Genomic DNA, 26356 nt, shown 5'->3' on the forward strand with positions numbered 1-26356 from the left:
AACGGTGGTATCTTAGGGATGGTGCTGGCACCTAAAGACTAGGTCAGATGGATCTGCCCCAGAAGGGCTGTGCCCATGTGCTTATATGGCCTGGCGCAGAGCACTCAGGGCTGGGCATCAGAAGGGGAGCTGGGCTCCTGACCCTTATCCATTTATAGCTATGTGACCTTGGGCAAGTCACGTATTGGCTCTAAAGCTCATTTTCCTCGTCTGCAAGGTGATGCTGAACATGGTCCACGATCCCGGATCCAAAACTCTTGGCTACTAGAGAAATCCAAATTGTTTGTATTTCAGAAAGATACTACAGAGCCCACCGTGGTTGCCAATCCCAGAGGAGTCTAGGGAAGCACTCTGTAATCAAACACATTAATATTTTTGCAGCAAAACATATGAATATTCAAAATAGGCAGGATAAATATAGTCTCACATCAGTTCAGATCAGGTTTTGCCACTAAATGAGTTGCACAAAACCTTATAGCTTTCAGAGTCTCTCAGACTTCATATTCACAGATATGGAATGATGGACTTGCTCAGGGGAGGCTGCAGGGTGAGGAGAGAGAAAGTCATCAAAAGTACTGGGCAAAGAAGAAAGTGCTACAACTGATCCAAGGCACTGTTAATATTACCGCCGTTGCTATCGTTATTCTGCAGCACATTCCCAGCAGAGCTGGGTCTGACCTCAGAGGTGCCTAAAGCCGGCAGGATGATGAAAGGGGTCCAAGAGTAAGAGAGTAAGGGCAACTGCTAAGCTCCCCAAAGTGGCTGAAACCAAGGTCAACAGCTGCTGGCCCTTCACATGGTCAACCACGGAAAACAGAGCAGCGGGTCACCTGAGAGAGACCAAGGCAAGGAGCCAGGCAGAAATTGGTCATCTCGACTATGTGGTTCGTGCACCCTAGAGCTGGTCCTAAGAAGCAGCCTGGAAGGGCGGCACACATGGGCCTGCGGAGCTGGCTGAGATCCGTCCTTGTGCTTCCCGAGCTTCCCTTCAAGAACCAGGCAAGAGGTCCTAATGTGTCTGTGTGTGTGTTTGTGTGTTTGCAGGATTCAGGCCTTAACCAATCTAAGGGTCTGCTGTAGAAGATTCAGAGTTATGCTATATGTTGGCAAATTGAACTCCAATAAAAAGAAATTTTAAAAAAGTAAAATTAAAATTAAAAACAAAAAAGAAGATTCAGAGTCCCCGGGAAACCAGACCCAGCTCTGTTTCTGCAGCACTCAATTCAGAAACACATTCAGACCAGGCTGTGTGAGCCTGGGGAGACTGGAGGCTCAGAATGAGGACCATGTTCACACCTAAGTCAACCATACTGACAGCCGTAATCTTATCAAGCCATGTATATACCTTTGAGAAGGAGAAGGTAGGTACACCTGGCTCAGGTGAGCTGGTCCCTAGCTCATCCCTAGCTTCTCAGACCCAGATAAGCCGACATGCAGAACAGCTCCAGCCTTGCAGACGCAGAGAGAGAGAAAAAAAGAAAGATGAAGCTAAAGAAGCAGAGTCCAATCTTCCAGAAGCCTGCGGGGGCCCTCCCTCCCTCAGATCCTGTCCTCTGTGATGGGAGCACACCGCAGAAGGTTGTGGTGTCCAGAACCCGGATCTGGGTTCTGCACCTGCCTGCAGAATGCCACTGGTCTTTAGGGGTCTGTGAACTTTCTGGATCCTTCAGGTAAGTAAGTCCCATTTAATTTACCCAAGGAGCCTCTGTCCTGTCTTCCCATCAGTCCACGACTACAGGTGATGCTGCTATGCTGTTCCTGCCGAGCACCAAGCTCTGCAGAGACCACATCTTTGCGAGTGTCTCCTGTCTGCAGCTCTCCCTCACCAGCCTGGGACTCAAGCAGCCTCATGACCCGATTCAGACCCAACTCTCCCACCTGTGTACCTTTCCTGCCCTCTCCCCCTTCCCCTCCTCCCCTCCATGCCCTTCTGCTCCCTGAGGATCCAGCACCAAGAATTGCCAGGTACCTTAACCTCTAACAACACTTTAGTCTATGGCTTAAAAGTAAAATAAAATAAAACTTCTGCAGCCTGTTGTTTTGTCATGTTCATCGCTGCTGTTTACAGCCAATCCCACAGCATCCTGATGTCAAAGTCTCCCCTTCAGACTATTTTGTCTCACCCTTTTGTTTGTACTAGAGGTTGTGATGTATGGGGACGTACAGAGAACAGAAATTAGGGAAGTGGCACCATAATCCAGGAGTTCTGAGGGAGAGAGGAAAAAACCTCCCACCGAGTGTACCTAACTAGAAGCCAGGGGGCGGCCACAGGAACCTTTTTCTGCCTCCTTGATTTCTTCAATCCCATGGCTTTCCACCCAAGGCTCTGCCCAGGCTATAGTTTCTTGGGCTGCAGCAGCTTACTTTGTGCCCTAGTCAAAAGCACATTTGCCGTGTCAGCAGCCCGCAGCTGAGGATCCCTGGACCAGTGTCCTCCCCTTCCTAAGCTCACAGGGATGGGGACATTTTCCACACTGCCTCCTGGCCAGCAGAGCCCCGAGGGAAGGCAGCGCTGTGGATACTACTCTCTAGACTTCAGAGTCAAGGGAGGCAATCCAGCGACCTGAACAAAACGGGGGACCGATAGATCAGTGCATCACCTGCACACTTACCGTGTGCCACTAGCTCACCACTCTAGGGATTTCTGGAGGTTACTTCATCAATTCGGCACCATGCTCCACTGACCCTCTCCATTTTAATTTTTTTAAGTGGGCTCCATACCCAGCACAGAGCCCCCAACATGGGCTAGAACTCGTGACCCTGAGATCAAGACCTGAGCTGCGATCAAGCATCAGGATACTTGACCGAATGAATCACCTAAACGCCGCATCTCTGTTTGAAAAGTAAAACAAAGCTCAGGAAGGTTACATAACTATCCCAAGTTCTCACGGAGAGATGAAGCTAGTTCCATGGCCCATCCTCCGCGCAGTGTAATACAGCCAGGCCTCCACCTCTCCCCAGAGGACAGAGGGTCCCACAGAATGGGTGCCTGGACTTCCTGGGGGCAGGTATCTTCTGTAGGCCACCCAGGTATAGAAACAACCAGGACCAGAAGAGAGCCAGAAATATAATTACTTTCTACCGTACTCCACTTCTCATAGCACCTATCTGAAATAATTCACATCTAGAAAAGAAGATAAATCTATCCAGTCAAGTTTGGGGAGGGGGGCTTCCTCTTTAGGAAAGCTTGAACAAAAAACAAACACATCCTTGGTCTATTTCCGAGTGGTACAAACATCAAGAAGACACACCTTGCTGGTGGTTATTTTTTGTGCCCGCCGGAAAAATCCGGCTACATTTAGCTCAGCAGCAATTTCCACGAAGTCAGTCTCAGAGCCACGGATCAGTCAGTGTCGGAGCAGGTTCCGGCTGGGCTTGGGGTAGTCAGCCAACCTCCAGAGGCCTCCCCGGCCCTCACACCCTCTCACATCCCCTTCTCCTGTACCTGACCCAGCAACAGAGGAACAGGTGGAGGAAGAGGGTTGCTAAAGTACAGAATCCCCCCAAGATCAATAAAACAGCAGGCGAGAGGGTGTACAGGAAATGTTATTGTGGATGGCAACCAAAGGGGACTCCCTGACACCATTCACCTGACCCTGGGACCAGATGGCAAAATGACGGGCACATGGTCACAAGAGATCCAAGTAAAAGCCAAACCCACTACTGAGTCCGTCCATATTTACTCCACTTATGATGAGCAATTCTCAAAACCCTCTGTTCTGTAGACATGATCCTTTTCAGTGCCAAGTGACTGCAAGAGGCGGCAAAGTACAAGGCGACTAAGATCTCAATGTGAATCCAACCCTGTCTCTTATGGTCTATAGGTGACCCCAGGAAAAGGTCTGAGCATCTTCCTACCTGGAAGGAAAACATCACCCAGCTCAGAGGACTGTTGTCACAAAAACGTGACTCCATCTAAAGCAGTCAGTCTTGGGATCCCTGGGTGGCGCAGCGGTTTAGCGCCTGCCTTTGGCCCAGGGCGCGATCCTGGAGACCCAGGATCGAATCCCACGTCGGGCTCCCGGTGCATGGAGCCTGCTTCTCCCTCTGCCTATGTCTCTGCCTCTCTCTCTGTGTGTGTGACTATCATAAATAAATTAAAAAAAAATTTTTTTTTTAAAATAAATAAATAAAATAAAGCAGTCAGTCTTGCACCAGGCACGTATATCCTAAGAGCTCAACAAATGGTCATTTCACAGAGGAAAAAAAAAAAAAAAACAGAAGCCAGAGGAAAGCCAATGCTAGCCCAAAGTTGCATTTAATTCAACCTTGAGATATGATAAGAATAAGACTGCAGGGCTACAACATTGAAACTCTCGTGCCCATCCTTCCCCCTTGAATTTAAATCAACTCCCTCTGAATGTGTTTGCAGGGGCAGAGAATGAGGAAGGAGAGGAAGCAACATTCCTGGTGATAAATAGTCACCAGGAATGACGTGCAGAACCTGCAGCTGCTCACACGGCCTAAGCAGTGTCTAGCCCCTCCCATGCTCCAGAGCTGCACATTGCCAGCCTCGGCAGGGAGCAGTGCCCGGGGACCTGGGGACCTGAAACCAGGCAACACAGCCAGATCCAGACCATGGAAGACCCTCTACCCCAATCCCACTTGCCCTTCTCCCTCCCTCTGGTTTATTAGTCACTCCAGGTAAAGGCAACCAGATCCAACGACAGAAGGACCAGACGGGTGCTCAAACGCAACGAGAAAGAGAAGAGAGCCTGGTAAGAGGCTGGGCCCCTGAGTTCCCCAATGCTCAGGAAAGACCCAAGGCCCTCTTGCCACATTTGAAGATTATGTACCCCACCCCACCCCGCCCTGTCATCAGGACTTAGAAAAATCATTTTGTTTTGTTTTGTTTTGTTTTGTTTTTAACAAAGAACAGGAAGGACAGGGGAGCCAGGCCCCAGGGCTTGGGAGAAGCTGGGCATGAAGGCAGGGTGTCAGAGCTGGAAGTCTGGGGCTAGGGTGTGGGGTGCGGGGCTGGAGAGGACCCTACCTGTGCTGCTCCACAGCCTCGTTATCAGGAAGCTCCACCCCACACACGCTGCACTGCTCCCCGATGGTCCGGCTCTCCGACTTCATGCCCACAGCCAGCTCACCCAGTTTGTTGAACAGCTCCCTCTGGATGAAGCCCTGGGGCAGCAGCCCCCCGTAGGTGCTGAAGTCCATGGACACAGCCAGGGCAGGCTGCACGTGGAGGCCAGGAGTCATTGAGGAGGGCATGCTCAACACGGCGTCGGCCTTGTGGTTGGGCAATACGGAGTAGATGCCCAGATGTTTCTCAGCGGGGGGCGCAGGGTGCTCCGGTCGGCCGGGGGGCCCCTGGCCAGCCTCGGTTGGAGGCGGCAGCTGCTCAGCGCTCTCCTCACGCCCGTAATGCAGCTCCCGAGCACTGGTGATGACGCTGCTCCGAGTTGGGGTCCCGGGCCCCTCTTTGCCTCTCTCTTCCACTTTGTCCCCCACGGCACCCACCACACCGGACTCGGTGGCCCCAGGGCTGTCCTGGCCAGGCGCCTCATCCACCTGCATCATCTCGGTCTTCACCTCAGCCACCGCAGCGTGCCGCCCACCCCCAGTCATTGCTGGCTCCTCGGGCCCTGCGGGAGGCTGAAGAGCTCCCTGGAGGAGAGACTGTCCTATGGTCATCAAACTGTCCACCGCGGCCTTGGTGGGACTCATGGCTGAAGGACCGAATGAAGTGGAGACTGAGGGGCTCTGGTCCACCAGGGGTCCGGGGAGGCTCTGTGCAGCCACACTGGCATACCCACTCTCCTCGCTGGAATGCTTCGAGATGAAGATGTTCTTGAGGTACCGGGCTCTGCGGTCCTCTTCCTCCTCGGCCCCACCATCAGCCATGGTGGCCTCCGTGTCATTGTCATCTGAGGCCTGGATGGTCTCCAGGATCTTCAGGCACTGTTCCTCCAGGTACTCGATCTCTAAGATCTCGGCTGCGTACAGCAGGTCATCCAGGTCCTCTGCCTTGGCCTGCAGCGTGGCCGTGTACGCGTACTCCAGAATCTGCTGGAAGGTCTTCGGCGACAGGAAGTCCAGAGTATAGTGCTGGCTGTTGCGGTGGAAGAGGATCTCAAACATCTTGCTGGTACAGGCCAGCACAGTCCGGTGGGCGTGGAACTCCTGGCTGTCCACCATGATGACCACATCGCACAGCGTCCCGGCCAGCCGCATCTGGTTGGCCTTACACAGGAGGCCTGTGGGGTGGCTGGGGTTCTGCAGCTGGATCATGCCCATCTTCGTCAGATCCATGGCGCTCCCCTCGGCTTAGGCATGAGGCTCTCTTTCCTTTCTGGCTCTGCGTGCGTGGCGGGGCTGGGTGGGTGTCCGGGCCAAGCAAGAGGGCTGGAGGGGATAAGGGAGAGGCAGGGGGAAAAAAAATGAGAGAATAAAAGATAGGTTAGTGTCCCAAAATGCAAGGAGTCAAACCACACAGCACCCCCATAACCCCCTAGTAATAAGACAGCCTGGGCGATTTTCACCGGGGCGGGAGGCGGGAGGGGAGGAAGCTTCCTATGACCTAGCACATCTGCCTTTACAAGCCCAGGTACGAAGAGAGTCAAGAAGAGGTCCTGCCACAGCATAAGCTTCGTTCACTGCTCTGTGATGTCCGTCAGATGAAGCGAAATGGGAATTACAGTGAAGTCTTGGGAATCCTGGGCTTTCTTGAAGTCTGAGGGTAGGTTCCCATACAGGGCCAAGATGCATGATGAGAAAGTGCCGGCACACACTCTAAGTAAGAATTTGACCCCTTCCTCTAGTCCACTGAAGCCCTGGATTTCCCGTTCAACCCCTGTGCAGTAAACCTCAGCTTCTCAACAAAGTCTCTCTACGTTGTGCCTCACAGTGGCAGCCAGAGGAGCACAGGCAAGCCTACCTGGGGCTAGCAGCCGACAGTCCTGGCCCACGGAAACCTCTGAGCAAGGGCGCTCCTCTCTGGCCCATCCCACCCCCAGCCAGTGCCTCCTAGGCCTCTGCCCCTCCACTCTTCTCAGGGCTGCAAGAGACCGACCCACTCATGCCCTGACCACTGCCCCCCTCCCCGCCCAGGCAACAACGGGAACACACACCTGTAACCCTCACACTAGTTTGGCTTGCTTCCACCCATAGGTGCCTCAGAGCTACTGCACGGGTAATCCAAAATCTGGCCTGCGTGTGCACATGGGCATGCATGTGCACGCAGCAGCCAGAGGGGGAGAGTCAACACGTGTGCACACACTTATAGGAGATGTCAACCTACCTCCTGCCCACGAGTGCCCAGCAGACAAGAGGATCTCTAAGATGTAGGGGAACAGGCTATGAAAGATCTAGAGAGAAAGATCATAGAAAACATGTACCCCGACAGCCCGGTGCGCACATGCCGAGTTCATGAACCCCAAGCATGTCCCACAGGCTCCCAAGTCCTGTGCCCAGGAGCCACAGCTGGCGCTGGACATGGCTTGGAGGCACCAGAAGTGATAGTGGTGCAGCATCTACTGTGTGTGTTAGAAACAGGAGGAAGAGAGCACAGGCTGGGAAACAAAGGCCTCTCCCAAAGCGCTGTTTGGGATCAGTAGCAGGGCTCTGGGAGTCCCTAGCCGGTGCAAAGTGTTAGAAAGACATCACCCAGACCGAGGTGCCCCCCAGCCTCTGCCTCGCCGTGGCCAACGCTGCAGCGAAACCAACGGGGAGCCCAGCAGAGCACAGGCTCTCCCTGGCTCTTGAAACACAGCCTGCCTCCGCCCCCAAAAGGAGCCCTATTGGCTCCAGAGCCACAGATCTCACGCGGAAAGGGTTAACAGGGCTGCACGGTCGGGGCACTTCTGCTGCCCACACTGGGGTGGGGGCTGAGGCCACCCAGAGTGAAGCTGCCGCTGGTCCGCGCCGTCCGCCGCGCGTGCGCTTGCCGTCAGCCCGAGGGGCTGCGGGGAACGAGGAGGGGCCACAGAAGGAATGGAAGCCGGGCCCCCCGAAGTCCCTCCGCGGTGCGGGCGCCCTGGGTCCCGCGGGACACCCTCGGCTCACCCAGACACCCCCCTCGGCTGCAGCGCCCGGCCCCGCGGGCGGGGGGACGCCGGCGCCGACCCGCTCCGGCTCTGGGGATCGACCTCGCGCGCGCGCACCCCAGTCCCAGCCGCCCCCACGGAGACTTGGAAGCGAGTTCGGCAAACTTGGGGAAGCAACTTTTCCCGGGGAGCCAGACCGCAGGAAGAAAAGGAGCCGCGTTGGGCGAGAGGAGAAGCGAAGGGAGCCGGGCGCGAGGCAGAGTCCGGGCGGGCTGGACGCTGGGCGCGAGCGGGCGCGAGGAGGCGGACCCGCCCCGCGCCGGGGGAAGCACAAAAGCCCGACAGCGACTCGGGGAAGGAAAGGCGAGCAGGGAGCCGCCGGCCCTCCCTCGCCGGCCCAGGGCCGTGACCCCCGGCGGCCGCGGGCAGGCTGCCCGGCGCGGCACTGGGCGAGCGCCCCGGGGAGCGCGAGGGCACCGCTGCGGGCGCGTCCGTGCGCGCCAGGGGTCCGGGGGCGCCGCCGAGCGCACCTCGAGCGCGTGCGGGAGCCTTCGGGGGGCCGCGCGGGGAGCTGCGGGCGCCCGGCCTGGGGGACGCGTCCCGACGCATCAGGTGCAGAGCCCGGGCACCCCCGAGCGCCGCCCGGAGCGCACCGCCAGCGCCCGCGCCACGGCCGGCCCCGCCGAGAGCCCCGAAGACCCTCCGGAGCCCCGCCACGGCCGCCCCTCCCCCGCCCCGGAGACGGGTGGGGGTCAAGCCCCGTCCGGAGGAAAACAGACCCCACCACGTTTTTCAAAGAGAAAGCAAGCCCAAGTGGATCGGAGCCCCGCTCCCCTCCGCCCCCAGGTCCGCTCCTCGGAGCCCCGGATTCTAGCCTCGCCGCCGGCCGGCAAATAAACACAAACAGACCACAACCCTGCGCGCCCGCGCACGGGCCGCGTACCGGGGAGCGCCCGCCGGCTCCGGCTCCGGCTCGGGCTCGGGCTCCGGCTCGGGCTCGGGCTCCGGCTCCGGCTCCGGCTCCCGCCGCCCCGCCGCCCCGCGGGTACAAAGCCTCCGGCTCTCCGACCCTCCGCCCGCGCCCTCCGCGCCCGCGGGCCGCTCGGCCCCCACCTCCCGCCCTGGGGAGGCAGCTGCGCCCAAGCTGACAGCCGGGCCCCCCCGCAGCCGACCCCCAGCCCGCGGCGGCCGCAGCAGGAAGGGAACGAGCCGAGCGAGGCGCACAGCCCGCGGCCGAGCGGCCGGAGGGAGCGCGCCCCCCGACCTCGCCGGCCCCGGGGCGCCCCGGCGCGCGCCCCCGGCGAGCGGTGCGCCCCCGCCGGCCCTCACTCACCGCCGCCGAGCCGGGCGCCGCGGGTGGGTGTGCGCGCTCGGGGGCGTGTGCCGCGTCGGGGACGGCTGTTGCTGGGAACTGTTGCTCTCGTCTCACGGCGGCAGCGGCGGCAGCGCCCGGCAGTTCGCAGTACCCGCTCTCATCGCCCTCAACTCCTCTCTGCTGCGAGGTTAGCAAATCACCACCGGCTGCGGCGCCTCCGCCGCGTCCCACGTCAACGCCGAGCCCCCTCCCCTGCGAGGCCCCGGCGCCTCTCCATCTTTAGTGCTGGCGGCCGAGCCCGGCGCGCTGCCCACAGCGGCCCCCCTTCCCTCCCCCCTCCCGCGCCGTCCCCGGCCTCAGCCCGCCCACCCCACCCCACCCCCCCGGACTGGCCGAGCCCGCGCGCGCTCCCCGCCCCACCCTCCCCTCCCCTCCCTTCCCCTCCCCTCCCCTCCCCGCGCTCCGCGCTCCGGGCTTCGCCTGACATCTAGCTGCTGCTGGGGCGCCGGCGGCCGCGCTCACCGCTCACCGCTCACCGCTCACCGCTCACCGCCCGGGCGGAGAGGGAGGAGGGAGCTCGCGGAGAGCAGTGCCCGGGACTCGGGACCCTTGGGGGGGGGGGGGCAGCTCCCACCTTCCACCCCAGGCTTTTTTCCTTTCCTCCGGGCGCGGAGTTTCGTCCCCGGCTCCAGTGTTTGCCCCAATCCCGTGTGTGTCATCTCGCCTTTCACTTTGCTCCGGGCTCGGGGCCGCCTCCCCGGGACCGCGACATCGGTGGCCGGAGGTCCCTTCCGCGGCCCGAGCCCAGGCCTTCTGTGCCTCCAGGCGCCGGGCATCCGGATCGCGAGACGCCTCCGGGCGCGGTTCCCAGGCCCTGGGGAGCTGGTGCCGGAGGGCCACGGGGATCAGCCGCCCAAGGGAGACCCCTCCCCCGTGCTAGCTGCCGGGATCCCGGGAGGCCGAGAGCAACTTTTCTCTCCCCGGAGTCTTGAGCATCCCCTGGGCTCTGCTCCCTTCCTTGCCCTCCCACCCCTAACCCCACCCCACCCCACCCCACCCCACCCCGGGAACCTGGTTGGAGACGGATCCCGAGAACCGCGTCCTGCTCAGCGCAAAGCCTTCAGGGGGCGAGTGAAAGCTGGAAAAAGCTCCAGAGCCCCCAAAAGAGCCTCTTCCTCTCGGCGGGCCTCTCCACCCCAAGGGGAGGGGGGGGAGTTGAGATCACTAACCTCAGGGTAGAGAAGCCAGAGGAAACTACCCTTCCTCGGGCGGTGGGCAGCGGAGAGACCCCTTCTAACCCCCTTTCCCTGGAGCTTAGCGGAGGTAGGGCGCAGGCAGGAGGTGGAAGCTCTCTCTTGAACATCAGCCTTGGTGGCTGGCTAACGTCTGGGATCGTTGGGGTGAGCCTGGTGGTGGAGAGCGCCCTCCCTGGGTCTCCGGACAGTCAGCCCTGGAGGTCATGCGGTCTTAGCCTCGCAGGGGCTTCACTCAGGGAGACCTGAATCCCCACATTCTGTCCCTGACACACTGGTGAGTCAAAGATTTGCTCAGGACTCACATATAATCACGGTGTTTGTCTCCGGTACTGCCCCAGATCTAGAGTCAGGCCCCAAGAACTGTAGGGTCATGGAAGGTGGCAGACACCAACTAGAGGCAAAAATCTGCTTCTGGGCCCCGGAAGGCCAGAGTGCAAAGTGCTCAGGATCACAAGAACAGGCAAAGGGGGAATAGTCCCAGGGACAGGCAGCTCCATTCCTGCAAGCATGGTCCTGTCTCCCAGCGGGGAAAGGGCTTCAGCCTTCTGTTCAGAAGACAGAAGAGGGCAGAGAAGGACGCTTCAAAGTGGAGGGAGGGAGCCAATGACCCTCTGATAGCCCTGAACACAGCAACACCTAACACATCCCTGGAAGGAACAGTCTGGTCCCCGGGTATCAATTCTGATTAACAATAGAGAGCCAGGGCAGCCCGGGTGGCTCAGCAGTTTAGCTCAGCAGTTTAGCGCCGCCTTCAGCCCAGGGCATGATCCTGGAGACCGGGGATCGAGTCCCGCATCGGGCTCCCTGCATGGAGCCTGCTTCTCCCTCTGCCTGTGTCTCTGCCTCTCTCTGTGTGTCTCTCATGAATAAATAAATAAAATCTTAAAAAAAAAAAAAAAACAATAGAGAGCCAGCTCGGTTATGGACTGTTTACCTAGCTAAGGTCTATGCTATCTTCAAGAGGAAGGCATTTAAAGAAAGTTAAGAAAGCACTGGTTGGCCAGGAGAGCAGGAGGAGAGGGATAGAAGAAGAGAAGAAAGACTCTGCTAGAGCCTCAATGGGAAAGAAGAAACCATCTTTGAACTTGGTAGAGTCTCTGCCCGGAGATGGTGCCTGTGCGAAGGTTGCTGCCCTGCCATCCACATCCACCTACCAGCCCCTCCTAAGTGCAGAAGCAGGAGAAGCACACAATTAACCCTTGATCTTAATCTCCTATTAATCCTCAAATCAGAGAAAGAGAGAAGCCTTGGAAACAATGGGAGAACAGGAACAATCCCTCCATGGCCCTGGGCCCCCCCCCCCATGCCATATTCACTCGATGTGAAAATCTCCCCTTGCTTCATAAACCCTGCCCATTAAAAAGCCCAGCCCTTGTTAGTAAGTGTTAAAGAGAGATTAATGCCTGAATTTAAGAGGTGGAGAAGGTAACAAAAAGGAGGAAGGCAGGCGAGGCTGTGGGCTGAGAGCCAGCATTGGGCTCCAAGCGTTTCCACTTAGCGCTGAAGGCTGGCTGCACAGCAGTTTGATAAGGTTTATTGGGCCCAGATAAAGCAGCAGCAGCTCCCCCACCAAAACTGGCACCATTTATAGCCAGAGCTATGTCCTTGGGTCCCCCGAAAGGCTGATGAGAATCCCCAGTTCAGAGATTTCATATAACGGCACCTAAAAACAAGCAGGATGGAAAATTATAGGAGAAAACTCTCTCTCTCTCTCTCTTTCACTCTCACTCTCTCTCTCTCTCTCTCTCTCTGATGTTCATGTATTAGTAGTGATTTTTTTTTATTTTTTTTTTTATTTTGCTTGAAGCGTACAGTAAGGGAAGCCGGGACAACCGTTCAGACAGGTCTAAAAATAGGAGAGACCTCAGTCTTCCGAAGAGATCATGCTGGAGACGGGAATAGAGGCATTGACCTTTGAATAGAATTCCATGTTAAATCTTCTTACTCCTTCATCTCCTTTATTCACATCCCTTCCATGGGTAGCAGCCTTTCCCAGCGCAGTTTGTAGAAGAGGGGGCTATGTTAGGTCTAAGGGATCTTATGGGGAAAAGATGGTGTGTGTAAGAACTCGTTCTGAACACAGACTATACATCTCAACACATTATCTATCTTGTGTTATTTAATCCTCGTTACAGCCCTATTCAGGCAGGTGCTATTATTTCCCCCCATTTCTCAGATGAGAAAACTGGGAGGTTAGGCGCCTTGCCCAAGACCACAGAGCTAGTTAATGAACATCGGAGCTGAGGCTTCAAATCAGACCATTCCAGAGGCAGAGCTCACGATCTTCACTTTTAGATTGTACAGTCTCTAGCAAGGTAGAAAAAGGAGAACAAGAGCTTCTGATTTTCCTTCTCCTCTTCCTCCATTGAGGCAGAGAGCTAGCAGCCAGGGAAGCCGAGGACTACGCTGGTCCCCCACTGAATTGGGCCACCAGGTCAACAGGCTTAGGTCATCTTCCCTGCCTCCTCAACGTCATCATCGCAGCCAAAAGTTGAGGAGGGAGTTTTGAATTACAATAAAACTTCAACCAAACAGATGCCCAGGAAGAAGGCTGTAGCTGCGTTCTGAGCATTCTGTATTCTGATTGAGTGTTAATGAAATGTTGCAACTCATTTCATTCCAACTCCTCAGCTGGAAAATAGTTGTAAAATTTAAAGGTAGACTTTGCTATCGTGATAAATAAATCAAGGACTCCTCCCTCTGGGGGAGAAGCAGCTACTTTGCATACTAAAACCTTGACAGGAATTGGGAATAAAGCCTGTTCACGGAGGGATGCGGGCAGTAAAGCCCCTGAATAGATGAAGTGTCCTCTGCGTTTGTGACCGCCACTGGAAGATGCACCAGGCTGTCACAGGCACTCTTCCCCCACTGGGGACTCTTGGGGGAATATACTGCAGACCTACTGTGGCCTCTCCTGGAGGCAAAGGACCTTACAAGGCTTCAAGGTCATGATTACAGATATTTACTAGGTAGACGCAAATGATGCCAAAAACCAATCAAAATCAGATTTACCCTCTGTGCATAGGTCGATGGCTTTCTTTGGTTTGTCTTTTATTATTATTATTATTGTTCTGTCATGTTTTAAATGCCCGCTCCAAAAACCAGGGGGGGGTGGGTAATAATCAGGTGCCATGTGGATTCCGGTTAGTTGAAGTGCAGAAAACCAAATAAGAAGATGGCCTCTCTGATTAGTAATCGCCATCTGTTTTCCCAGTGGAGTCCCGGCTAGTGGTATTTATCAACCTGGGCTTCGCCTCCAGGTGCTAAGCACTCCCCTCCTTTCATGTATTGAGCAGAGAGTGACTTTTCAAAGAGAGAGGAAGAAGGGTTATTCCTTTTAGCTCCTGAGGCCTTAGGGTCACTGTGACCCCAAGATCTTCCTGACTGAGAAAGAGAAAGCTTTTTCTCCTCTCTCTCTTCCCCAGCATATTGCAAATGGTGTTGGGACCTTAATGTTGTCAACTCAAATAGCAAATCTGAGTTGTTATTAGCGCAAAGATGCCCTGAGGGGGTAGGCAGTGTGGATGAAATCTGCAACGGATGTTATGGGGAAGTGTGTTTATAATTATAATGGGATTTAATGTACACTGGGACCAGATGATGGCAGCTATTTAAAAAAGAGATGTCTAATAAGAGAGGTCCCTTAATGACAGGCAGCAGGGTTCAGGTTATTATGGGAGAAGCACAGGGTTTCACTGGGTGTCACAAACCATGTGCCAGTTTTATGGGGTTTCCTGACAAAGCTTTGGGATGAGACATAGCAACCACTGCTGTCAGCTATTGGGTGGCACGTTTTATGTTGCTGTCTTTGAAAGGGGCACCTGCACTTACGAGAAAAACATTCTCTCTCTCTCTCTCTCTCTCTCTCTCTCTAACACATGAGCACAAACACACAGGCCCCGGGCCAACACTGAGTAGTTTGGTGTTTCTAAAAAACCTGCTTTGCCCTGAGAAAGACGGCCTCAATTTCAAAACTAAAATTGTGTAGCTGTCGAAGGGTGCAGTTTCCATATAGTGTGCATGAAATGAAGCAGCAGGACTCCCATTACTTGTAATGGGAGTCCCACAGCTAAATCCCCAGGCACCATGCTGAAAATTAACCCCCAAGTCCTCATCACAAACAGGGCCTTTTTTTTTTTAACACTTTGGTGTTTCATCGTGGGGATACCAGGGAGAGGGGAAGTACACCACATTTTCTTATGCTGTTTAACTTTAAATAGCCAACTGTTTAATTTTGAAGGTGTTTAATGGTATAGATTTCAATCCAAGGCAGCTGTTATACAACAGGAACGCTCTAGTTCTGTTCGAAACCTAGAAGGGCATGCAGGGAAAGAGGGTCAACCCTCCTCAGAGGTGCCACTTGGAAGCACCGTGGCCCAGAAACACAACTCATGTCCAAGTTGCATTATTCTTTCTCTTTCTCCCCCGAAGTGAGAAAAGTGTACAAAAAGTATTGCGGTCCGCTAATGCAGGCCTCATCTATGATTCCTGTGTTGTCTTTTCACAAAGCCTATGACCAGTCTCACAGCCCAGAAAGCAAAATATTTCATTCATCCCGATAAGGAGAAAAGACACTGGATACATGACAATTGAACTTCCGGTCTCAGAAGCTGATTTCTGGAGAAGGTACTCTACAAACAGAAGTGGTACGTCAGGGTGCACAAGTCACAAGATGAAGTGATTTTACTCAATGACAGGTAATTTAAGCCAATTATATTAAAATCATTATTGCAAAACAAACGTTGCTACCCTGTGGAGTGGAATTCAAAATTCGTATGAATTATTTTAAGATAAAGTGAAAGACCGCTGTGGAGTTCTCCCTTGAGAAAAGCTCACTGCCTTGTTCTCTTAGGGCTGAGTAGGTGGGAGATTGGGGGTGCCCTGTGGGCCAAGGCTGTTGTGAATTCCGAGCTGAAGCTTTGACACGGCCTCTCTTGCCAGGGAAGGTTCGTGTGTCTCTTTGGGAAATCACTGTTGGATCTTGATGTAATCTTTTCCACCCCACACCCAGTCAGAATTAATTTCTCCTTCCTCCCTAAATCCCACAGTGCTGTTTGAACATTTTTACTATTTACCTTCATCTGCCTTGTATCTGAGGTATGTGCATTCTGACCACTCCCTCCACTGTGAGTTTCTGGAAGGCAAGGTCTCAATCTCGTTCAACTTGATGCTTCCACTCCCAACCCACAGAGCCTAGTACACTGTCAAACAGAACAAATAGCTGCTTGTTGAATTTCCAATGAACTAACTGAATGAATGCACACATGCATGCATGCATGGATGAATGAGTGAATATAGACACCAATTTTTTTAGGAATTTGGGAGTGGAGGGACCATTTTGTGACCCAGCATTTAGGGCAGGATTCTTTGTAACTATGGGCTTTCCACCAACCTTTGAAAAAAAAAAAATCAATGAGATATAGATAAGAGTTGAGGATAACTGTTGAATTCAATTGTATGCAGCTCCTTGAGGGCATCACTGGGTTCTGTTTTAATTTCTGTCTCCTTCAGGGGCCTACAACCAAGCTTGTCTCAATATCCTAGAAGCATTAATAAATATTTATTAAATTGCATTGGATTAAAATGAATTGATTTGAATCATACTGTTTGTTATTTCCACAATAGCCTCATAATCCCAGGCCCAGAGAGCTTAAGTTAACCAGTCCAGGGCTGAGAGGAGAGAGCCTGATCTCCTTCCTGCTAGGCACACTGGGGTGGGGGTGTGTGTGGCAGGGGTGTGGAAAGCTGCTTACTGAACCCAGCACTCACATATGAGACATGCATGAGCTTCAAGTACTGACAGGTTAGCAGAGACCAGCTAGGTGTTCTCCAAATATCTTTCTGAGCACATACTGGCTTGCATTGTTCTTCTTCACCTTGCTGTTAGGTGCAGGCCATGTGATTGAATCCTGGCCAATGGATGGATTGTGAGCAGATGTGCATTTCCAGGAGTGGCCCATTAAAATCTCCCACATGGAATCCTCCATGCCCTGTCCCTTTCTGCATCTTGACCCCATGAGTATATAGATACCTTGGAAGCTAAGAAAGAGAAGTGGCAGAGCCAAGCTGGAAGGAGCCTGGATCCCTGAACTGCAACCTGTAGAGGAGCTGCCTGCCGCCTAAGAACACCCACCATGAACTTATATAAACAAGAAATAAACCTTTGATGTCTTGAGTAGGGTTGCCAAATCAAAAACAGGGCACCCAGTTAAATTTGAATTTCAGATAAATGATGAATAGTTCTTAGTATACGTATATCCCAAATATCGTACAGAATGTAGTTATATTAAGAAAATTATTTGAGACGCCTGGGTGGCTCAGCAGTTGAGCGTCTGTCTTTGGCTCAGGGCGTGATCCTGGAGTCCCGGGATCAAGTCCCACATCGGGTTCCCTGCATGGAGCCTGCTTCTCCCTCTGCCTGTGTCTCTGCCTCTCTCTCTGTGTCTCAAATAAATAAATAAATAAATAAATAAATAAATATTATCTGAATTTAAACTTAATACCTTTTTTGTTCTTAATCTGGCAGCCCTGGTCTTGAGCTCTTTTAGAGTTTGTTTGTTAGAGTAGCTAGCATTACCTGAATACACTTTGTTTCATTTGTCAGAAGCAGCAGGGCCACAACATCCGAGCTGGAATTCTGGCCTGGGAGAAGGGGTTTGTCCCCAAGGCTGACCCCTGGACTGCCTCTGGACACTGGAGCATCTTGTATGGACAGGGCCAAGGGGAAAACTCGGAAAGATCCTAGCAGTTTCTGGTTCATCCTTTTATCTACGAACCTATTTTTTAAAATATTTTTTTCATTTATTCATGAAAGACACAGAAAGAGAGGCAGAGACACAGGCAGAGGGAGAAGAAGCAGGCTCCATGCAAGGAACCTGATGCAGGACTCGATCCCGGGAATCCGGGATCATGCCCTGAGTCAAAGGCAGACGCTCAACCACTGAGTCACCCAGGCGTCCCCAAACCTATTTTTCTTTAACTGCCCCTTCTGCTAAACGTACTGTGTGAGCTCTATGGGAACAGGGTGGGTTGTGGGTTTTACTTCTGTATCTGCAACACTTGGCACGTGGTGAAAATTCTTGTTTGTGGTGGAAAGCAGCATGACTGCTGGGGCAGATAGGAAGGCATCTTAATGTGGACTTACCCGGGTCCTTAAAGAATAAAAGTGGCATTGCAGAGAACACTGCAGGCCAGTGAGCTCCTCCTCAGTCCCATTAATACCCAGTCCAGCATAAAGGCTGAGAGCGTGGGCTCTGATTTACTCTCCTGAGTCTGTGTTCAAATACCACCTCCCACCTTTCAGGCCCTGGGTGGTCCAGTGTCCTCACCTGTAAACTGAGTCGATGATGGTACCCACCCCATGAGACCAGTGAGGAAGATGCCCAAGGGGTGCGTTGGCCCACAATGAAAGGAAGATTTGAAAATGTTAGCTGTTGCTAACAATGATGTCAGGTCATCTTTTTTTCCACCCTCCCCCTACAAAATGCCTTCTTACAAATATCTGGGGGAAGGTCTGTGATAGATAAACTTTAAATCACTTTAAAGAGGGAGCAGTGACCTGTGAGTATTGATGTAACCACAGCTATGCACATCTGTCTCTTGGCCCCATTCTCTCAGTCTTGCCCTGTTTATTGGGTGGGGTGAGGCCAACAAGCGAATGGAGAGCAAGGTGGGGGGCGTGGGGGGGGTGTTAATTTCCACCCTGTAGCATGACGTGTTTATTAGTGTATACATACGTTAAGCACGGCAGCCTGTTTTCCCCGAGTTAAATAGCAGTCATGCCCAACTGGCTCTCCATGTACCATTACTCCAAGTGATTGAGCCAATTTCTCCCTCTGCCATGAGTTTAAGTTGTAAACCTCTCAGCCAGACAGGGAGGCAATGATGGGCTGCCTGTTGTGATTATTATTAACCTTTAGGATGAAGCTCACAAGACCAGGGGGTCTGCAGAGACGCCCAGGGTGAGGCGGGCAGGCGGCTGCCAACTCTTACCCACCTGCGACCGCCCAGTCCACCTGCAAGTGTTCACCCTGGCCTTGCAGGGAGGCTCCAGGGCACCCACCTGGGGTTGAGTGATCCCTCGTGCGGGGAACGTGTGGGAAGTGTTGGGTGTCCTCTGTTCCGTTTGGCTGGGGATAGGAAGTGGGTGATGGGAAAAACTGGAAAAGTTGCAGAAAACTAGGTGCCATGACACTCAGTCACTTGCCTGATTTTTTTTTTCTCTTTGCCAAATATTTATTAGGCAGATGCTAAGTTATCCAGCTGCAACTTGCAGGGATAGTGGCCACCTCCTCGTTGCTAGCTGGCTCACGCAGATCATAATTATACTGGGGACCGTGCATCACAGAGGGCTGCAGGGTTCCCAGAAAGAGTTTAGTGAGCTCTCTCTACCCCATATCCACAGCTCTCCCCACCTTCTCTCTCCCATTCCATATGTCTTTCCCTTTCCTTAAAGGAACCTCTTCTTTGTGGATTCATCACAAATTGGCAGAGATAGATTTCCCTGAATGTGGACAGCTTGCTCTGCTTTTCTCAACACTCTGGTCTCTGTAAAATCTCTGGGAAGAAAAGACCCCCATCCACCCCCACCTTTTTTATGTTGCTTCTTTGTTGAAAATCTAAGGGTACCTGTAATGCACACTGAGTGAAGCATCCAGACAAAGCAAAACAATTTCTGCCCTCAGAAGGTTAGTTTAATAAGCAAAGCTGGAAATCAGGGAGTGCAGGTGGTGAGGGTGGGGTGTGTGTGTGTATTATTGCTTCCTTGTTTTTCCAGAATAAAAAGTGGGGAGGGGAGGGGGAAGGCGCTTGGGCCAACAGGCACCCCCCCACCCACCCCCAGGCGCACACACAGAACCTGCTTGGGACCAAAGATAACAAAGTAATCAAAGAAGCCCAAATCTGACCTCCCCATTTCCTCTGATCTTGTTACATTCCTTCCTTCAATATGTGGGAGGGGCCCCTGCCAGCAGGATGATCAACTCTGTAGTATATGTAGAATGAATATTGATTTGATGGGCGTAACATCTTTAAGTCATGCCCTCCAACTTATTTTCACCATACCCTGTACTGATCCTGCTAATGGGGCATTTCCACCACTGACACATATTGAGGACTTACTCCATCCAGGCCACTGGCCATTTGCTCCTCTGGATAACTCCACAGAGTGGGCACTGCTGCTTCTCCCATTTTACAGCTGGAGAAACTGAGACTGGGAAAGAAAGCACCCTTCCTTTGGCCGCACAGTGAGAAAGAGGGGGCAGCCAGCTTCCACACTCTGAACTCTAACCCCTAGGCCATTGGAAGTCAAGGGGTTCTGTTTGTTGGGGGTCGAACCCTGAGACCCCCTCCCCCACTTGCTTGGGGGCAAGAGGATAAGTCTGGAACAGGCTTCCCCTGTGGCCTGAGTTTCTTCAACAGTTCCCTACAAGCAATGAGAAAAAAAGTGATTTTTCAGCTTAACCCACTAGGGAAGTGGTAGAGGAGAAGGTGGTGAAAAGCTTTACCAAGGGACATCCTTCGTAGTGAGAGAATTTAGGGAATGATACGGTGCTGGTGTCATGCGGCAGGAGTCATGAGAAGGGAGCCCAGGTTCCGGAAAGAGGTAAAGGCCCCTGAACATGTTGGTTGTAAGGAGGTGGTGCACTCCAATATCTTTCTTTCACACCCATGGCCTGTAGGTTGAAGGGAAGAACTGAGGCGGTGGGTTAATATGAAGACTGCATAGGCTGGAAGAGCTGCTGTGTTCATTGCCGAATGAGGCCCTCAGGCACTCGTGGCTGCTCGTACAGGTTAGGCATGATGACAAAGCAGGGCGGTTAAGTTTTCTGGTAAGCACACTAGAGCTACGACAACCAAAAAGTGTTGCCCACTTCAGAAAATGCCCGATAGACTCAAAACCGAAAGGGACTTTACACATCATCATCTTGTCCAATCTCACCATTTTACAAGACAGGAAGCAGAACAGAGAGGCAGTACAAGGTTCCCAAGGCCAGAGGCCACTTGGAGTCAGGACTTGGGACCAGAGCCCTTTGGGGGCCATCCTGAGGGTGTCATTGGTGTCATTCAGTCATTCTTGGAAATCTTGGGAGACTACCTGCAAAGCACATAGCATGTACGTTTGCAAAGTTCAGTTGTGGTGTATCTTGCCCAGAGGGGAAAGATTTGATTTTCAAAACAAGCTCAAGGGGGTGATGAAGCTGGATAATAAAATTTGAGGTCAAAACTGGTGGGATTGGAGACACAAGGCTGAGATTCTCCTGTGGCTCATAACCTAGCAATAATAGCAATAGAGTTGTAACAAGCTTATCAGCCTTCCCCGTGCGGCCAGTTCGAAGCATGTCATGTACATTTGGAGATGTGTTCTCTCTCCTCTCTCTCTCTGTCTATATGTGTGTGTGTGTGTGTGTGTGTGCGCATGGGTATTCACGTATACACTTACACATGCATGCATGCACACTTATGCATCTCCATTCTGACATATTAGTTTACAACTGATCCTGGTACTTTACAGTCATGATTCCTACAGGCACAATCCATGAGCGTGTTCCTCTGGGGGTTAGTAATGGTGATAATCCTATGGAGAAGCAGTGTGCCCTGCCATCTGGTCTTTGGAGTCAAACTAACGTGGGTGTCAAACCCAGATCTGTCATTTACCAGTGATATAAAATGTGGCAGATTTTTTAACTTGAACCTTGAGGTCTCTATAATCTCATAGAAGTTAATGAACTTGGCCATGATGCCACAGTTTGTTAGGGGCAGAGCTGAGACACAAACTTAGGTCTAGCAGATTCCCGCAGCTGCCCCTCTTCTGGGCACCCCCTGCCTGTACCCCATGCTTACAGAAGCAGAGGGTTATTCCCTCTGAGGAACATGGTTGCTGGGATTGGAGGGGAGGTCCATACCTTGCCCGACCTTTTCTTTTTAAAGCCATCTCTTCTACCTCTGTGTCAAAGGAACAAATAGGTTGAGATCAAGTATGATTCTAGTGATACATATGTCAGACTTAAGTTTTAAAACAAAGTTCTCTCCCACTCCCTCACCCATATCTAAAATTAAAACGCCAAAAATATTACCAGGAAGAGAAATTTGGTGAAGAGCAGGAAAGACTATAAATTGACTGCAGAGTCTACTGCAAGAAATGGATTTCTCTGGTTTATGAAAGCTCCGTTCTATAGGCGCTCCTGGGTCATCCGAGGGGATTTTCTTTCAAGGGAAAGCACTCAAACTGCACTGATGTTTGACTGCATGGAAGCTCTCTTCGAAGGCTTAATATCCCGTTTTCCCAGAACGCGAATTTTCCTTCTATTGAGTTTACTGTCTGTTGAGTGCCTTCCCTAACAAGAAAAAAAAAGTAATCATAAGAGGATGGTAATTTTATTTCTCCCTCTACATACATTTCTTTGGAATGTTCTGGAATGTTTACTTTTTTTTAATTGGTTAGGCAGATTGGAGGGAACATGGTGAAATTGTAAGAACACTGGAATTCCAGTTAGAAGACTTAGATCCAGTTAGAAGACTCTGCCAAATGCTTCCTGTGCAATCCTAGGCAGGTCACTTCACCTCCCTGTGCTTCAATGTGCTCCTTTGTAGAAATGGAAATATTACATGGGAAATGTCTCCAACCATATTAAAGTGTTTGCCCTGTTGTTTGAGGAGAGCCCTAAGACCTCTCCCTAATGTACCCTCTGACCTTGAGCAAGTTAGTTCCCCTCCAGGCCCCAAGGAGGGGGCGGCTTCTTGTGGATACCATGAAAATATTAGACTTGTTTTCTCGCCGGGCCAACCCCTGTTATGAAATTCTGTAATACTCTATGAACTCTATTAGGTACACTGAAATTACATGCCAGCACCTGCTGATGGAGGGATGGTATAATGTGGGAAGAGGTCCCTCTTTATCATAGCTTTGATTCCCAGGATGAGAGAAGCCAGGTGTTGGGGAGCTTCCTACCTCTATGCTTGAGTAGGCAAAGCGGGGGAAGGGCAAGCTGGTCTTTGGCCAGGGCAGGAAATGGTAAGGTGCTTCTGTCGGTGATGGCTCTCAGTGGTTCTAGAAAGGAAAGGAAATATCAGTGGTGAAGCCATGGCTAGGTCATAGAGGAAGGCGTGGGGGATGGGGCCAGGGCAGCTTAGTTACAGGAGCATTTAGCTGTGACCCAAATAAGGTGTCCTTGGCAGAGAGGGGGATGGAGGATTAGATACAGATACGAATACAGATATGCTACTTTGAATCAGGGCCAGAAACACATTTGTTCTTCCAGTATTTAGAAATCATGCCCAAACTCTGTACACTCCACTCAAAGCAAATGCTATACCTAAAGGTTGCTACTTCCCACCTCAGGCCCTTTGCACTTGATGTCTTACCCCCTCCCATGCAAATCTCTCCTCCTATCACACAATACACTTGTTTCCCTGTTAAGATCTTAACTCACACAGCACTTCCCCAGAGAAACCCTCCCTACAACTGCCTTATCTGGAGCTGCTTCCTACCCGCCCCCCCCCAGGCCCTCTGCCCTGCTTTATTGTTTTCATAGCACTTGTTACTAGGGGAAATTGTTTCCTTTGTTTATGTGACCGCTGGTTTATTTCCTGGCTCCTCCTCCCTGGAGCCTCCCTAGAGCTGCTCTTAGTTAATGTAAGCTTGCTGAGGGTAGAGAAGGCTGGGCTCTGGCCTGCAGGGGATTGTATCCAAAGCACCAGGACAATGCTTGCTCCTATAGGCTCCCAATAAATATTTGTTCAAAGAGTTGAAAGAACAAAACTAGAAATATGCTGGGTTTCTCTCTCTCTCTCTCTCTCTCTCTCTCTCTCTCCAGGAAGACCTTTTAGACAAACAGGGCAGCTTGTTCCTGAGAATGTGGAATTTAGGCCCAAATCATTAACAACCAAGGAGGTGAGAGGAGTGTGCCCTCGCATAGACTCTTGCTCCTGTACGAAACGCCCCCTCCGGCATGTGATTTCTGAGTGTGCCAGCCACGAGTGACAATGCCTGGAATCTGTACGGCCCTGCGTCCAGTCCCTTCATATCAGTTCTCCATTTCATAAATGAGGAAACCAGCTCGAGTGAGATCAAGCGCAGGGTCAGTACTTGGGTCCCCAGGTCTCCCACCCGCCGCTGGCACATTTGCCTTTGCATTTAAACATCATAGGAGGGATCCCTGGGTGGCGCAGCGGTTTGGCGCCTGCCTTTGGCCCAGGGCGCGATCCTGGAGACCTGGGATCGAATCCCACATCGGGCTCCCGGTGCATGGAGCCTGCTTCTCCCTCTGCCTGTGTCTCTGCCTCTCTCGCCTCTCTCTCTCTCTCTCTCTGTGACTATCATAAATAAAAAAAAAATAAAAATAAATAAAAAAATAAACATCATAGGAGTGAGCCCAGGTTTGCAGCCTCCCCCTGTGACAGATCACAGCTGACTGTCCCTAGGAGCCCATCAGCTGGGCCAGGACTGGGGTGAGGCCAGGGAGACACCTAGGGCGCCTAACTCAAGGAGGCCTCCCCCTTGGGGCATTTGCAGGATTCTAAGAATGTTGCCTCGAAAATTCTGGACCCTTGGCACCATGCTTGCCCAATCTAGTCCTGGCTCGGCTCTGTGGAGCTTTCTGCAAGTTTTTGGTTCTTTCTTATCATGTCACAGGATACTTCTTTGTCTAGAAATATCAAAATAATCAGGGGGTAGACTTATCTTGGGGTAGACCTTCCTTCCTTCCTTCCTTCCTTCCTTCCTTCCTTCCTTCCTTCCTTCCTTCCTTCCTTCCTTCCTTCCACTTCGTAGCAACCTCTCCTCCAAAAAGCACTGAAATTTATTTTTCAAAAGGACAGACCCATCATTCTTCTAACTGAAAACCTTTCAGTGGCTCTTCTCAGGACTACGAAAGAAAGAAAGAAAGAAAGAAAGAAAGAAAGAAAGAAAGAAAGAAAGAAAGAAAGAAAGAAAGAAAGAAAGAGAAAGAAAGAAAGAAAGAAAGAAAGAAAGAAAGAAAGAAAGAAAGAAAGAAAGAAAGAAAGAAAGAAAGAAAGAAAGAAAGGAAAAGACAGAAAAGGGCCTAAACTCCTTGGCATGGCCTTCAAGACCTTTACAAGTTGGCACTTTTCTGCCTCATGAACCTTGTCATGCTTCCACATCTTTGGACGGGCTGTGCCTTCTGCCTGAAATATCCTTCGTCGTCTGTCCAGGCCAGAACCATGTACCCTTCAGAGTCTAACTCCAGGGTCACCCCCACTCAGGACGGCTCAAGAATTGGAGCGAAGCTACTGTGAACCAACTCATCACTGGTGGCCAGAGGGGTAGCCGGCTCTAGGAGGTCAGTGCTAGGCAGCGGTTTGGGACCTAAGAAGCCAGCTAGCCAGGGCCTTCCAGGGCTCCCTCCCCACCATCTTTCACTAACAGGGCATATGTGGGGAGGGTTACCTTCCATACCTAATGCTAACTTCACAACCAGGTTGAGTGTGACCCCAGCCTTTGAACGAACTTGTTTATACTTTTCCTGCCACAGTGTGGATCCAAGTTGTTGATAATGAAATGGCATCAGGTTCCCAAGGACCTCCCTATCCACCCAGGGCCTATTTGTAGGCTTTGCCATTTGGCATCAGGCTTCCCAAGCCCCCAGGGTCAGGAATGTATAACTGGTTTGTAGCTTGAAAATGCAGGCCCCGCAGAGCCCAGCCTTCTGCCTGGAGCAGCTCTTTCCAGCTAAGCTCTCATCTTCCTCCTCTATGCCTAACTTTTCTGTCTTTGCATGATCTTGAGAATCAAGCCAAAGTCAGGCTGACATTTTGGCCCAGTCTCCCCAAGGAGCTCAGATCTGAAGTCTTTATTCCTGGAAAGAAAGCTAATGTGTGTGTGTGTGTGTGTGTGTGTGTGTGTGTGTGTGTTGGTTTGGCGGAAGCTTGGGGAAGAAAGAATATGTATGTATGCTGTGATAACAACTATACTAAAATAAATAAAAATACAATAATAAATATCTTTATTTGCTGAGTGCCATACAGTAACTGTGCTGAGTGATTTTTTTTTCCTCCTTTTTATTATCTAATCCTCTGGGTATGACTGCTACATATCCATTTTAAAGATGGTTCTTTAAAAAAAATTTAAAAAGAGGGGATCCCTGGGTGGCTCAGCGGTTTGGCGCCTGCCTTTGGCACGGGGCGCGGTTCTGGGGTCCTGGGATCGAGTCCCGCGTTGGGCTCCTGGCATGGAGCCTGCTCTCCCTCTGCCTGTGTCTCTGCCCACCCCCCCCGTGTCTATCATAAACAAATAAATAAATAAATCTTAAAAAAAAAAAAAGACGGTTTATCTGAGGCTTCTATTTGGGAGTTAGGTAGGACAAATACATTATCCCCATTCTGCAGGCAGGAAAACTGCAATAAGAGGTGGCTGTCGGACATCCCTCAGAGCAGATCTCCTGACACCTGGTCCTCCTTGCATTCCTGCAGGATTCTACTGTAGGAGCCTGGCAATGGTGGTGTGGTGATAGCAGGTAGTGGGGAGAAGGTTCTGGCAGCGGTGGAGGGGAGGATGGTAGCCCACAGGCCCTCCTCCTGGAGCTACCCCTAGTTTATCAGAAGGTGCATAGGCCCTCATTAAACAACATTTGCAAAAAAATTGGAGATGCGAATAGTGGTTAACCACTCATCGTAATATTGTTTCCTGGTCATTTAAATCTCTTTAAACACTTATATTTTGTCGCTTCCTTTCTGTATTTTAGAGTCCAGGTCATTTTCAGGGCCGCAGTTTTGCAGACCTTTGCTGGCTTTAGGGACTTTGCCTCCAAAACTTGCACATGCCACAGCCCTGA

General features: G+C 51.9%; 1 protein-coding gene and 1 long non-coding RNA gene across 6 annotated transcripts in view; both read right to left on the minus strand.

Moving 5' to 3' along the window:
* The window catches only part of ZBTB16 (zinc finger and BTB domain containing 16), a 188002-nt gene extending 177314 nt beyond the window's left edge, over positions 1 to 10688 (minus strand). Inside the window, exons 1-3 of one of the 4 annotated variants that reach the window (XM_038536115.1) lie at positions 9328 to 9606; positions 7250 to 7316; positions 4994 to 6354 (exon numbers count right to left, since the gene is read on the minus strand). In XM_038536115.1, coding sequence (XP_038392043.1) covers positions 4994 to 6261 — 1268 coding nt within the window. In that variant the 5' untranslated portion in view covers positions 6262 to 6354; positions 7250 to 7316; positions 9328 to 9606. Of the gene's footprint in view, positions 1 to 4993; positions 6355 to 6886; positions 6910 to 7249; positions 7317 to 9327; positions 9607 to 10538 lie in introns of those variants that run through there. The other 3 variants (XM_038536116.1, XM_038536114.1, XM_038536117.1) reach the window with 3 other exon arrangements.
* An 8749-nt stretch (positions 10689 to 19437) lies between these two features.
* LOC119871810 lies at positions 19438 to 23055 on the minus strand. 2 transcript variants are annotated; one of them, XR_005359266.1, is made up of 4 exons: positions 22880 to 23055; positions 22516 to 22614; positions 21641 to 21901; positions 19438 to 21509 (listed from the first exon to the last, which is right to left on the minus strand). It is a non-coding gene; the product is annotated as an uncharacterized LOC119871810 (long non-coding RNA). The 2 variants fall into 2 exon arrangements; XR_005359265.1 differs by having other exon boundaries at positions 19438 to 21901; positions 22880 to 23049.
* Positions 23056 to 26356: the final 3301 nt, after the last annotated feature.

Source organism: Canis lupus, chromosome 5, assembly GCF_011100685.1.
Source record: "Canis lupus familiaris isolate Mischka breed German Shepherd chromosome 5, alternate assembly UU_Cfam_GSD_1.0, whole genome shotgun sequence".
In the NCBI taxonomy this organism is placed as follows: Eukaryota; Metazoa; Chordata; class Mammalia; order Carnivora; family Canidae; genus Canis; species Canis lupus.